Source organism: Meleagris gallopavo, chromosome 3 (assembly GCF_000146605.3).
Source record: "Meleagris gallopavo isolate NT-WF06-2002-E0010 breed Aviagen turkey brand Nicholas breeding stock chromosome 3, Turkey_5.1, whole genome shotgun sequence".
Classification (NCBI taxonomy): domain Eukaryota; kingdom Metazoa; phylum Chordata; class Aves; order Galliformes; family Phasianidae; genus Meleagris; species Meleagris gallopavo.
In genome coordinates this window covers 55,963,661-55,976,782 of record NC_015013.2, presented here as the reverse complement: position 1 = coordinate 55,976,782, position 13,122 = coordinate 55,963,661, and the positions used below count along the sequence as shown (strand labels likewise).

Sequence of the window (13,122 nt, the reverse complement as noted above, 5' to 3'; positions counted from 1 at the left end):
TGCTAATACTCTCAATCCTAATTTAAGGTCAGTGTTTTATACTTCTCAGAATCACACCTTATATAAATTTTTTAAGAGTATTTGTCACACTCCAGGACTGTAGGTACAGATTCTGGTACGAGGCTACATTTTTATTAGCACCTCTGCCACTTCCTTCTCAAATATCTCTGTTGATCCTATCTGAATGGTAGCTAGCCGTTTTATTCTACTGCTCCATTTTTTAACATCTCATCTCCTGTTATGCCTTGTTCCCACTCACAGAAACAAGTGTTACAGTGGGATTGTATATATCATCTTCTATGATGGCTACTAACGCATAATTATTATCAAGATTCTTTGAAATTCCACTTCAGGCCTGACTTCCTCTGACTCAGGACTTTCACTGGCTGCCTGCAGGAACTAAAGAAGAAAGGACCATGCTATTTTCCTCTCTGCTCTGGATGCATGCAGTTATCCTTTGAAGACTGCCACAGCTGAGGCTAGAGATTGGGGTTTTGGGGCAGGAAGAGGTTTCCTCATAGAACCAGGAAAGCTCTGTTTCCTGGTTTGTATGACTTGTCCTTGTGATTACAGGTAAAACACTTGAGGCCAGATATGAAAGCAGAAGAAATGAAGGTCAGACTGTGGAACACTGCACCTTGATGGGCAGTGAGAGCAAGAAAAAAAAACCCCACCTCCTGTAGCACAGTCCCAGTCTGCTCTATGGGAATAGCATGGCACTTCTGCAAAGCCCATTGCATTGTGGAAATCCAGGACAAACATGTAATGCTCTCTTCTCATGACACTGCAATTCTCAGAGGCTTTTGTCTTACATACAGAAATGCTGGGAAAGAAAGCATTTTGTGGTGGCTGGTGCAGCAAGAGACAGGCTGGATTTTCCTGTGGTTGCTTCTGGACTATTACATCAATTACATGGTTGTCTGTGTTTGCAGGAATCAGACTCAATGATCCATGAACTGTCATCCACTCCTGTGGGGAATAATTGAGGATAGCAGGAACTGCTATTTTATAGAATTTGGGATTCTTGTTCTGTTTCCCCTGCGTGCTAAGAGTTGCTGTGAGTTCCTTAGTTTATCCCAAGCTTTCAGAGGTGTTAAAAGGTTTGTCAGACTTGCAGATCTGACTGGAACTCAGAATTATTAGAAAACAGTAGCAGAAAGCCTAGATGAAAGAACAATGGGCTGCAAGCCAGAAGGTCATTTAACAATACTTTGCATAGATATAGTATCAGGAATTTGTACTTCGGCCTCTGAAGTAGATACACAACATTTATACTGTTTTACAAAGGGGGAAATAGAATTAAAATGGTACATTCAGTGCCTACAATGTTGCTAAACGTATGAGTAATGCCAAGAATTTTTACACATAGATTAGGTAGAAAAGGTATTAGAAGCTGTAATAGAGATGTTTAGAATAAACTGAGTTCAAAGAAAGCATAAATATTTCTCAGCAGAAATTTTCATTTCTGCCCATGCTCCAAACAGGCATTAGCTTCTTTTGTCCATGCTACAAGACAAAAAGAACAAACAAGTCCATTAATATATTACCCAGGGCTTGGAATTAAGCTTCCTTAAATCTTACTGTGTAGGTCCAAACAAGGGACCAATGCGTGTGAATTATTTTCCCCTTTTCTAATTATCTAGACAGAGTATGCTGACATCTGCCCGAAAACACCAACATCTTTAATCTTCAATCTGCATCTTTTGCATAGTGATCTCTCCCAGTAGACTCCAGAGTTTCATTCTCTTTTGGGTAGTGAATGTGATTTTGAAAGCATAAAGACCAACACCTTTAAAGAAGCACTCAGTAAGACAGCTGACCAAGAAGAAAGCAAAGTGTCTAAATCCAAAATATTCTTCACTTTAGCTCCTTTGTGTTCAATATGATTTGTCTCTCAGCATTCAAGTACAATTTGATGCTTCAATAATGATTTAGGGCAGTGTTTCTGAACCAAAGAAGGACAATGCAGAAGGACAGTGAAAAGAAATAGGTGATGTGAAATACTGTAAATTTTATTATATTGTAAAGAGTCCCTTTTTTCCAGTTCCTTACACATACCCTTGCCATTCAAGGTCGAATATAATCCGTTAATCTCTTCAAACAGATACATGAATGTAAGAGTATATATCTTTCTAGTGAGTACAGACATATTCTTTGTTCTTACATTTACAGTAAGTGGAAAAAAGTCAAAATTGATTAAGAAATTGCCAAATTGAAAAGCTTGGAAGGAACACTGTTGTAATTCATATTTTAAGAACAAAAAAAAGCAACTCAGGAAGCATCTAATCTGGAAACTGCTGCTGAAAGTGGAGAGTTAACAGAAAAGACTTATTCTTTGAGAAAACAAGCTTAACGTTTGAGAGAAAAATTGTACATAACAATATATAAAAAATATAAAATTAATGACCATTTCTAAGATGTAGCTTGACAATAGCTATGCTTTAAGCACTGTATATATGTAAAATCATCAGTAGGTATGCTATGTAACTCATTTTCACAGTAGCAGGTACCTCCTAAATACTTGTCCTGATTTCAGCTGGGATAGAATTAATTTTCTTCCTAGTATCTGGTATGGTCTGCGTTTTGGATTTAGAATGAGGAAAAAAATGGTGAAAACACACTGATTATTGCTGAGCAGTGCTTAACACAAAGCCAAGGACTTTTCTGCTTCTCAAGCTTTCCTGCCCAAGGAGTTGGGGGGAGAGGAAACCAGGACAGCTGACCCAAACTGGCCAAAGTTTACTGACAAATGGAACCTCGTACCATATGCTGTCATGTGGAACAATAGAAGTGGGGAAGTTGGCCAGGGAGGCCACCTCTGCTGGAGGACTGGATGGGCATCAGTTGACTGGTGGTGAGCAATGATAATAAAGAATATACAATTATTATTTTCCCTTCATTTTCTCTCCTATTAAACTGTATCTCAAACCACAGTTTTTTTTTTTTTCTTCCTCTCCCCACTGGAAAGGAGCGAGCAAACAAAAAGCTCTGCTATATGATTAGGAACGAGGTATTAGGAGCAAAGAGGTAAACCTCTCATCATATTATCATAAATAATGCTCTTTTGCTGCTGAATCAGAGGAAATGCTCTGGGTGTGCAGTGGCAGGATGGCTTTGTTTAACACAAACTACTTAGGATTATACACAGAAAAATACGGTATCATGTAGAGTTTGGCATCTGTTTTTGCAGCTGTCACACCAGCCCTGCAAGGGAGCATTTGGAGCAGCAAAAGAGGCCAAAGGGGACTATATTCTACACAATCATCACCAGGAAAACAGGGAGCCAAGTGGGTATTTGAGTCAAATTTATAAGCCAACGTGCTTTAGAGCGGTGCTTCTATTTTTAACTTGCAGCAATGAGCCAAGAAACACTGGAGTCATGCATTGCAGATTAGAGACACAGAATTAGCTTAAGTTTCTCCCTCGTGCTCTTAAATATTTGAGCTTGGAGCCTATGTTCAGCTTTGAGGTAAGTAACTGCAGCTTCATTTAGGAAGAAGAATAAAATGGAAATTGCCTACAACAATTCCATATTAGTGCTTTCTTAAAAAAAAAAAGAAAAAAAAGTAACCATTCCCTGTCAGAGACTGCTTAGCCATTTATAAATTATTTTGGCAGGCAGTTATGATTAAATGATCCAGATCTTCACTTGAATAAAATGAGCCCTGCATTTAGTTCAGTGTTTCATTGTGCAAACTCACAAGATATTGCCAAAATTATGTTTTCTTGCCCAAGACAAAGCAAAACCTGACTCATGTCCTACAGGAATCTGTTGAATAAATTTTCAAATTTATTTTAAATAGAAAAATAACAGCTAAACTTTCAAAGATTCCTTTTTTAGATATTCAGTATTTTTTTTAATCCCAGATACATGAAAAGTAGTAGAATTATCTAGTTTTATGATTTTTTTTGGCTTCTGAATCAGAAATTAGAATGATTAGAAATTCTTAATTGCATTCATAGTCATATATACAGAGCCATTAGTATCACCAATATAACCAGCCTTTATTTAATGAGTTTCTTTAGATACTAAACTTTTTACACTGTGGATTTTTATTGCATTTTCAATAAAATGTGTCCAGAACACTATCATGTAACAGTGAAAGAAATAAAATACATTTGCATGTAGTTATTATGTTATTAAGCCCTATTTGTGAAGTTTTGATCAGCCCTTCCATTTATGACTTTATCCAAAGTTCTAAGAAAACTGTGCACATAAAGCTGCAACATCAGTGGAATATCTTCACATGGAGAGAGCAGCTAACTTCCTAGTGCCATTTACCTGAGTTACTGATTGTTGTTTATCAGGACTTCCGGAAAATCAGGTTAATCAATTCTTTCTTTCTCATAACAGAACTTTTGAATTGGTGCAAATGATGGGCACAAGCAATCACAACATTCTTGCACAGTAATTCATATTAAAATGAAGCTGGAAACTAGCATCCTTTGGTCTGACTTAAATACCATCATGGCATTCATGCTGCATGTTATACCAGGTTAAAATAGTGCCTAAAGCCTATTCTGACTTCTGTTTAAGCTGTTAAATCCCCAGCCTCAACCCTTACTCTCTTGATCCTTGGTTTTTCAAGCACCCTGCTCTTCCAAGGTCACATCAAGTTCATACAAATACATCAGCAAGGCGAAGGAACTTGGTTTGGTCTTTACACTCTGAAAACAGGCTTGCCTTCAGCAATTCTATTTCAAGTATCCTCATTCCCAGGTCAGTACAGCCTATTTTTGTTGTGAATTTTCCCTGCCACACATATTTACCCTTGGACAACACCTAGTTCTCAACCTCACCAGTATTCATCTGCTACTTCGCAAGTTGTCAAATGACTACTCAGGCGCTAAAAAACCAACCAAGTCTCTCTAGAGTCTTAATTTAAGTGTTAGCAGGGAGCTGAAAATTAGCAGTAACGTTCCTGCCTGCAGCTATGAAAAAATAGCAAGAACTGACACTTTAATGATTGCTAAGAAAGGCTGGATAGCAAGTTTGTTAGTTGCTCTCCATTCCACCTTCACTGCCAATGCTGGATGCGTAAGAATTGAACCTACATTCCTGCAGTCTCTCTCTCGAGGGTAGGAATCTGAGCTACAAATGCAATTGTGGACAATAAATGGCCGTGTCAAGTAAGTCAGTGAGGGCCAGCAATCTGTTCCGGAAGCAGTCTAGAATACTCCCCACACTGCTCATTACCGTGGAAACTTTTACACACTGCTGTTCCTGAGTGCACTTGTCCACAAAGCTGGTTCTTGGAAATTTCAGCTCAGTTATCTTCAGGGCTCAGTTACAGCACCCACTGTTTGTAATTTCTGCTTCCACAATCTATCTGAAAGTAGACTATATGTTTCCCAAGGCTGATGACTTCTGCTTGGGCACTGTGTTCTCAGGTCTTTGACAACTTATCGCCACTGGGATACTGACTTCGCAGATGTATTAAACCAGTTGTGCATGCTTTTCACTTTCAAATAATCTTCCCTCACACTTGAAAGACGACTACTTCCCTGTCAGGCTAACATCCAGTTCACAGCCTGCAGACAGTGCCTTCTAACATTCATCTGGATAAGGCTTCTGTGACCACTTGATAAAATTGGCTGCACCAAAAAATAAATAAATAAATAAATAAATAAAAAAAATACCAGAAATGCTTCTAGTGTCACATTCGTTAATAGAGCAGTTCAGTTGAAAGGGACTTCCAGAGATCATTCAGTCCAACTGCTTGACTACTTCAGAGCTAAACGAATTTTAAAGTATGTTATAGAAGGCATTGTCCAAAAGCCTCTGGAACACAGACAAGCACTGGGCATCAACCATCTCACTAGGAAGCCTGTTCCAGTTTACTACACTGCTGAGGGATCTAACACTTGCACTTCACCAACATTTGCCTTGTCTGCAGTCAGCCCTAACACCAGCCAAGAGCAGCTTTTGTTATACTCAAGGTGCAGCTGTTTGCAACTATGTTTCCCAGAGACCTCAACTTGAATCCTACCTCTGTGCTGTCACCACTGAGCAACACCGTTCTGCTGCACATTCACCATGAAGATTAATCTGCTTGAAGACCTACATCCCACAGCTCGCTGTTGTAGCTTTCTTCTCCCTGTTTCCAAGTCATCTCAAATCTCAGGATCCTTGGTACTATGGCATAACTTATTAGTGGCACAGCAGCATCTTGCCACAGGTCCCAGTCTCCTTTTGTGTTGAAAACCTATCATTGAGATAACAGATTTTGATACATTGCATTACTGCCAGTCTCTCCTAAACTGCTGCTGGCAATGCCCAGTACTCAGCCAGCACCCACAGCTGGCTTCCAGGACCATCTGTGTTGGCTGTGTTACAATTAAGTGCACAGGGAATGATCTGCTGACCATAGAGGCTACGAACATGTTGAACATTGTCGTGATTGTCATGGCTTGGTTCAGCTGGTTATGCACAGGCTAAAAATAAAATGACAGCAGTAGACATCGGGAAAAAGCACTTCACTTGAGACAAAAATCCCTAGTGACAAGCATTAAAATCTCATGTCAAAAAAAGTAGCTTAGGACATCACAGGTCCAGCCGAACTCCGAGCCCAGGAGCGTGTTCTGGCTCATGGCTCTGGTGATGCACCTGGGCTGCATGTCAGTCCACAGCCCGGGGCACAGGCATGACAGACAGTCATGGTGTGCCCCTGCAGGTTTGCAGGGCTGAGGGCTCAGGCTTGGGACAGGACAGGGCAATGAACATAACCCTCCTGCAGTTTGGGCAGAGTGAGACATAGAACAGACTGCAGGAAGCAAGGAGAGCTGAAGAATTTGCATCTTCCATATAAACAGCTTTCTCTACATGAACTTGGACATTTTTAAGTATGGTGTGAAGTTGACAACAGAAGAAGTGCCAGAGATACTTAGGAGATACTAGAGAGCTACTAAGTTTGGTGGAAAAAATGGGCAAGTTCAGAGCTAAAAATGAGCAACAACCCTCAAAATGAGGCATTTGAGAGGTATTGAATTAAGTGCCTAAAGCAGTTTATGAACAGAGTCAGAGATGATGGTTCACAGTTCACCTGGAAAAAAGATTAATTTCATAGAACATCTTAGAAGTGTTCTGTTCTACTGTGAGATTCTTTCAAAAGAAAAAGGTATTTGTATCGCCTAATACAAATGTATCAGGGCAAAAAAATATTTTTCTGGAATGAGTAATCACTATATAGAGTTTAGCTGTGTAATCTTTCCTTTAATTGACTGTTCCCTACTGCTGACTGTTTCAGCAATTCAAGAACAAATATCAAAGAATAAATAAAGTAAAAGACTTCTTAATATATGACTAAACTGCACTTCATAGATATCTCAGACAATTCAATAGTTACATAGCCAAGAGGCTCACAGTAATTCTGAAATCGCTTTAGACAGAGGTTTTCTCTCCTATGCCTAATTCTGACTTAAGCTATAGCACCTCACTGGTAACATAACAGGCATTGATAGTCTCTTAAATACAAAGAGCTTCCTCTCCGAAGCACTGCAAAACTGAGTCTAGTAATGCCTGTCTTTCAAATATGCAAATAGATTTCAAAAAAGAAATCACTACAGTGTCTAAAGAAAACAAATTATGCCCTCTTTCTTGTGCACAGCTTCCAGGAAAGCCATAGGATTCTGGCTACAAATACATCTAACTCATATTCTTCCCTCCACATATCATATAGTGTCTGAACACACCGAGCATAAAGGAATGGCTACAAGTACACACTCATTCAAAGCAGGAGTCTTCTATTTATTGTGATATGCCATGTGCCATTTCTGTGTGCACTTTAGTGCATGTATTTAAGGGACCCTATTTCCACCACAATTTATACCTAGCTATTGATAAATAATTTAAGAATAAAACCTAGAATTTAACAGTCTTTAAAAGCCACAAACTGCTCATTAACCTAGCTATAGACATATTTTTTACAACCTCTGTTTTCAATTAATTTGATCTTCTGAATAAGAGAAGCTAAGAGAGTTTCATCCAGCAATCAACTGAGACACTTCCATTTTTACCTCTGGGAGCTGTTTTCCTCTTGTATGTAAGCACAGATATTGAACTCATATTGAATTCAGATTTCATAGTATTTTACAAATTACAGCTCTCACAGTGCCTCATCTTTAACAGATGACGGACATGAAGACCACAGTTTGTCTACTATTAAGCAATAAGACAGCAGTACAGATGGTAGGAGAGCTCAGTATCCTGTATCATCCCTAAACTACATCCTAAAACTACCTGAAATAATAGCTCATAATCAAGAGCCCATTTATGGAAGGTAACATTCAGAAGTGAGTAGATGTATCAGATAGAGTTCGAAAAACAGAATCGCTTACGGTAGAATATAGCAAAAACTGAAAGCAAAAGACTGAAGTGTCAGCATACAGACAGTAAAATATATTAAGGATTAAAGATAAAGGATAAAATAAATACACTATTATTATCGTTGGTAAAAAACGGAAGAAATATTACTTTCATACCACTGGGAATTTTTAGGTATGGCACTAAAGAACATGGCTTAGTGGAAGGACTTTGTAGGTCAGGTTAGTTTTGATGATTTTAAAGTTCTTCTGAATCTTAGAAGGCAATATGATTCTATATCTAGACCAGTACAGGTTTGATCTGAGGATACAGATGCCATATAGAATGAGCTTTAAGAGGGCTCAGAGTATTGATACAAAGAAAAGATGGACAATAAAAGCCTTCTTAGTTGCTAAAGAGCACATTTTGTTATTAGTGCTCTAATTACACTCTTAATTTGATTTATGTACAAGTGAAACTCGGAGTCACGCTCTCATTAAAGAGCACGTATTCCTACACTCTTTAGGTAAATAGCCAGTTTTAAATGGCTAGAAAATAGATTAATTGGATTAATTTTAATAACATTTCATTGAGAATGCTAAGAGAAAAATAAATGAGATCAGTTAATTAGATAATGGTGTAACCATTTTCTACACTCACTGCTACGTTACAGAGCTCCAGTGGAATTTATTCAACTCCCCTTCTAAAAAGATTGCATGGCATGGACTACAACCACATGTAGCAAGAGAAAAGGAAAGCTTCCTTCCTGCAGTGACCCAGCCACAAGGCAGTGCCATTGGCCCAGTGGACTGCTGTCTGATCAGCACTGAGGCTCCTTTTTTCTGTTCTCACACATACCTAGAGCTGACCAATTACACAAATTGAGCTCATTGGTGCTATTTTCTTCTCTAATAACATTAATTTTAAAATTAAAATTCTTGATTTTTTTTTGGCCCACTTCAAGCTGGATCTTTACATTTTAGAATATTTACTTTGCATACAGGTTATTTATTTTGACAAAAAGTGAAAGCCATCTTATAGTTTTTTTTATTATTTTGGTTCAGAAAATTTTCTGGATTTCTAATCTTTCAAAGTTTATTTTATTGAACATTTTTCTTGTTGTTTATACCTTGCTTCAGGACACAAAATGGATTCACAACATAAACAAGATGTGCTGTAATCAAAAACCAAAGACAGATACGCAGTGTAAGGTAGTACATCTTAACAGTTTTCATGTTAAGCACTTAAAAAAAATTTAAGCTTGCTGGATGAAACTCTCTTTAGCTTCTCTTATTCAGGAGATCAAATTAGATGAGGACAAAGGTTGTAAAATATAGGTAGGAAAGTTGTTTTCTTGTAAAATATAAACTGAAAGATTTTATTATATATCAAATCAAGGACATAAATGCTTCCTCGAGCTGAATGTCCTGGATCTGTTTAAGCAGTTTCTGTAGCTCTGGATATCTATTTTGACCATCTATTTTGACTCTCTTGATTGTAATGTCAATTACAATCACATTTTCAAATAGGGCACAGAAAGAGAAGGTATAAGTTTCGGCCAGTCTTGCTCACTATGACACCACAGTTCTTATGTTAAAACTAATTCCTCTGGCTTCTGCCTAACAGGATCAGTTTAAGAAGCAAGTCAAATATGCTCTCAGTTGCCTCAATAAAACCTTTCCATCCTAACTATATTTTTCCTCTCATGGAGGTTGCACATTGAGTATTGCAATGATTCCCCCGCAGTTATTTAATTAAAACTTAATCTTACCTTCTCACATAGCAAGGCTTTCTGCCCAGGTAGTCATAAACAGTGGCCAACTACTGGCAACAGTGCTGTCTGAGCAGTTTTGCCATCCACTTCCTCACACCTTTTCTGCCATTGCCTCCTTGATATACCACTGTCAGCTGCCCAGCAGATGTGTGACAAAACTAGGCTGTGAGGTGACCCCAACCATGGACAACAGCCACAGCAAGGAGGGGGGCACAGGTAGGTGCTGGCACTGCAGCACACATCAAAACACCTGACTTGGTGTCAGGTTTTTTTTTTGTTTATTTTTGTTTTTGTTTTTTTTAATCATGAGCCAGGAAAGGAGAATACAGCCAAGAACAATTACTTTCAGAAAGTTAATGTTAACTCCAAGACACTGAGGCTATTAAGTGTTCATCTGGAACAAGTCTCCATTGAAAGTGTTTGGCCAGGTAGCTCTTTCTGTCATCAACCTGCTCAAGTTAAACATGTTTCACACTTCCAAAACTAAGAAAAAAAGAGTGAAGTCCAGACACTTCCCTGTGATTTTCTTTCAAAGCATTCAGTGGAACCAGAATCCACGCATGAAGTTCAGAATAGACTATATTGCTGATAAACAAGCTTAGAGTTACATTTAATTAAAAAAAAGCTACTCTGTAAAATTACTCTTCTACTTAGAAGGGAAAAGTACCCTGAGAGAGATCCCTTCGAGTATCTACAAGGCTCCCTCTAGCACACAGGACAAATACATACTTTTCCTCACCATCTTTGTGATTTACAGTTTTGCTTCTGTTACATTTTTAAAAAGGCAAATTGTGTCCATTAATGTAACATCAATCTTCCTTAGCATCTTTTAGGCTTCAAATTCATTCTGCAAATCCTAAAAGGTATGCTGGATATTTTACTGGATCTGAAGTGCTCATATTTCCTTGGGATTTTGCCTACTTCTCCTTGTTGGGAGCATGTGTGCAAGATGTGTAATAGCTAGAGGGGGATCTAAGTAAAAGCTAATACAGACACAGAATATATATTATCTCTTTCCATTATGAATACACTGAAAGTGTCTTCCTGTAAACAATATTCATAGGAACATTTTCAAATATAAAACTACATGTCAAGTCCATGTTTACAGACATCTCTGGAAACAAGGTAGAATTATCAGTCAACATTTTGTACTGATGCAACACAGAAGTTGTAGCAAAGTGAAGCAGTCTTCCATCACTCTATCACTGTCATCTGATTTCTGCTAGTAGGTGGAGATTTGAGTATCATATGTATGAAAAGAAATATGATCTATATTACTGATTTGAGATAGATGAGCTGTAATCAGACAATGCACTCACATGTCATACTGGAGCACTTTCTGTCTGAAACCCACAGACTGTCTGGCAAGCCCTATCGAATTATTAGATTGGAGATAGAGTCCCAGCTGCAGCTAAAATGAAAAATAATGTGGAAAGATTAATGATCTTAGGGAGGATCGGAGCAATAAGGGCACAACCATTTCAATGAAAGAGACTGTTAGGGTTCGTAAGTACTATATATAACTAAGTTAAGGAATACAGTTGGGATTTGGGCCAGAACCTGTTATTTATGGAAATTTAAGTGGTAAAGAGAGTCCCAAAAGGGGGCACAGTCAATATAAGCATGGATAGCAGCAATGAGATCTTGAGGCCAGCAGAAAGCAAGATAAAGATGAAGCAGTCAGTGGTGTTAAGAAGCAGATCAGAGCAGATTTCGAAGCAGTCTACATGTTCCTAGAGCATCTTTTACACATATGAGCTCACTGTCTGTAACACAAAGCTTCGGGCACTGCCTCTCCAGAGAGCTCAGAAATTAATAACCTGGAGAGTGATTGCCATCAGCTAAGCAATAGCTAATTACAGAGACCATTCAAGGCATTCATTGGCATATGTACCAAAGTTATTATTATTATTTTTTTTTTTTAAAGTTGCTTGTAACAGCTTTACAGTTTTCCCAGACCAATCCTAAATCTTTTGAAATTCCAAAAAGGACAGACACAGAACATCGCAACTTCCCCAAATTCTGTTACTCCCAGAAGAACAAGTATAGTTTTGTCTCATTTCAATCAGCAATTCTGTAATTTTAATACTCATGCTTCATTGTATAATCCATTTATGAGTCAGCACAGCTCTGAACGACCTCTAATGACAAACTGAGTAAATATCTGATTTAAGTTTCTACAAAGAAAGCAATGCAAGCATCCTCCTGTACTATTTTTCATACATAACCGGGAATTGATTCTATCATATCCCTAGAACCTAGTGCAAACTTTTGTACATGATCTCTTAGGATCAAATACCCTGGACAGGAATAACCTGGTGCTGAGCCATATTTCCTAGAACTCTAAATTGGTTGCAACAAACATTTATAAGCAACACTTAAAATACAACATGAAAATGATAAACTGAAAAAAAGTCTTCTCTTTTGTAAAATACTAAATAAAGCTTGTAGGAGAATCGATGCATTGATCTTCCCATCATTTTTTCTGACATGTATATATTTTTCATTTTCTCCAGAATTCTTTTTTAACTCATATTTGTAACTTTTACCTCAGTAACAATGTGGTGATACCAGACAGACTGACATCCCCTTTCCTTACACAATGATTTTTTTAATCTCCTCATTTAGCTTGGAGAGAAGAAAAGATGACAAACTATTTTCTGATCAAGTATTGTCTACTTACAGTAGCATTTTTGAGTCTGGAAACCTGTACCCTCAGCTGAGCCAGTTTTGCATCCTCATGCTGCTTGGTGTGCCAGGTTTATTCAGAGCACTCTACTTCTGAAAGAAGCCAACAGGTTCTCTGAGTGTGACTGCTCACAAGCACTCACATGTTCTGCACTGCATACCCCTAAGCATATGCTTAACCAACTAAAGGACAACCTACGACTCAGATTTAAAAACAAACACCATCACTATAATCTCTGTGGAAGGCTTTATGACTTTCATGCTATGGTTGTGCTGGACTTTTGTTTTCCATACTCTCAGTCCACTGCTTAGTCATGTACAACACCAACGTTCCAGCAACGTTCTGTTTTAACCCCTA

General features: G+C 38.1%; 1 protein-coding gene across 2 annotated transcripts in view; it reads right to left on the bottom strand.

Moving 5' to 3' along the window:
- Window positions 1-12,916, bottom strand: part of XKR4 (XK related 4) — a 125,825-nt gene extending 112,909 nt beyond the window's left edge. For both annotated transcript variants that reach the window (XR_004159257.1, XM_010708936.3), the window contains exon 1: window positions 12,760-12,916. Coding sequence is in view for 1 of the 2 variants with exons in the window: in XM_010708936.3 (XP_010707238.1) it covers window positions 12,760-12,767 (8 nt within the window). In the remaining variant the exon portion in view is untranslated. The remainder of the gene's footprint in view (window positions 1-12,759) is intronic.
- Window positions 12,917-13,122: the final 206 nt, after the last annotated feature.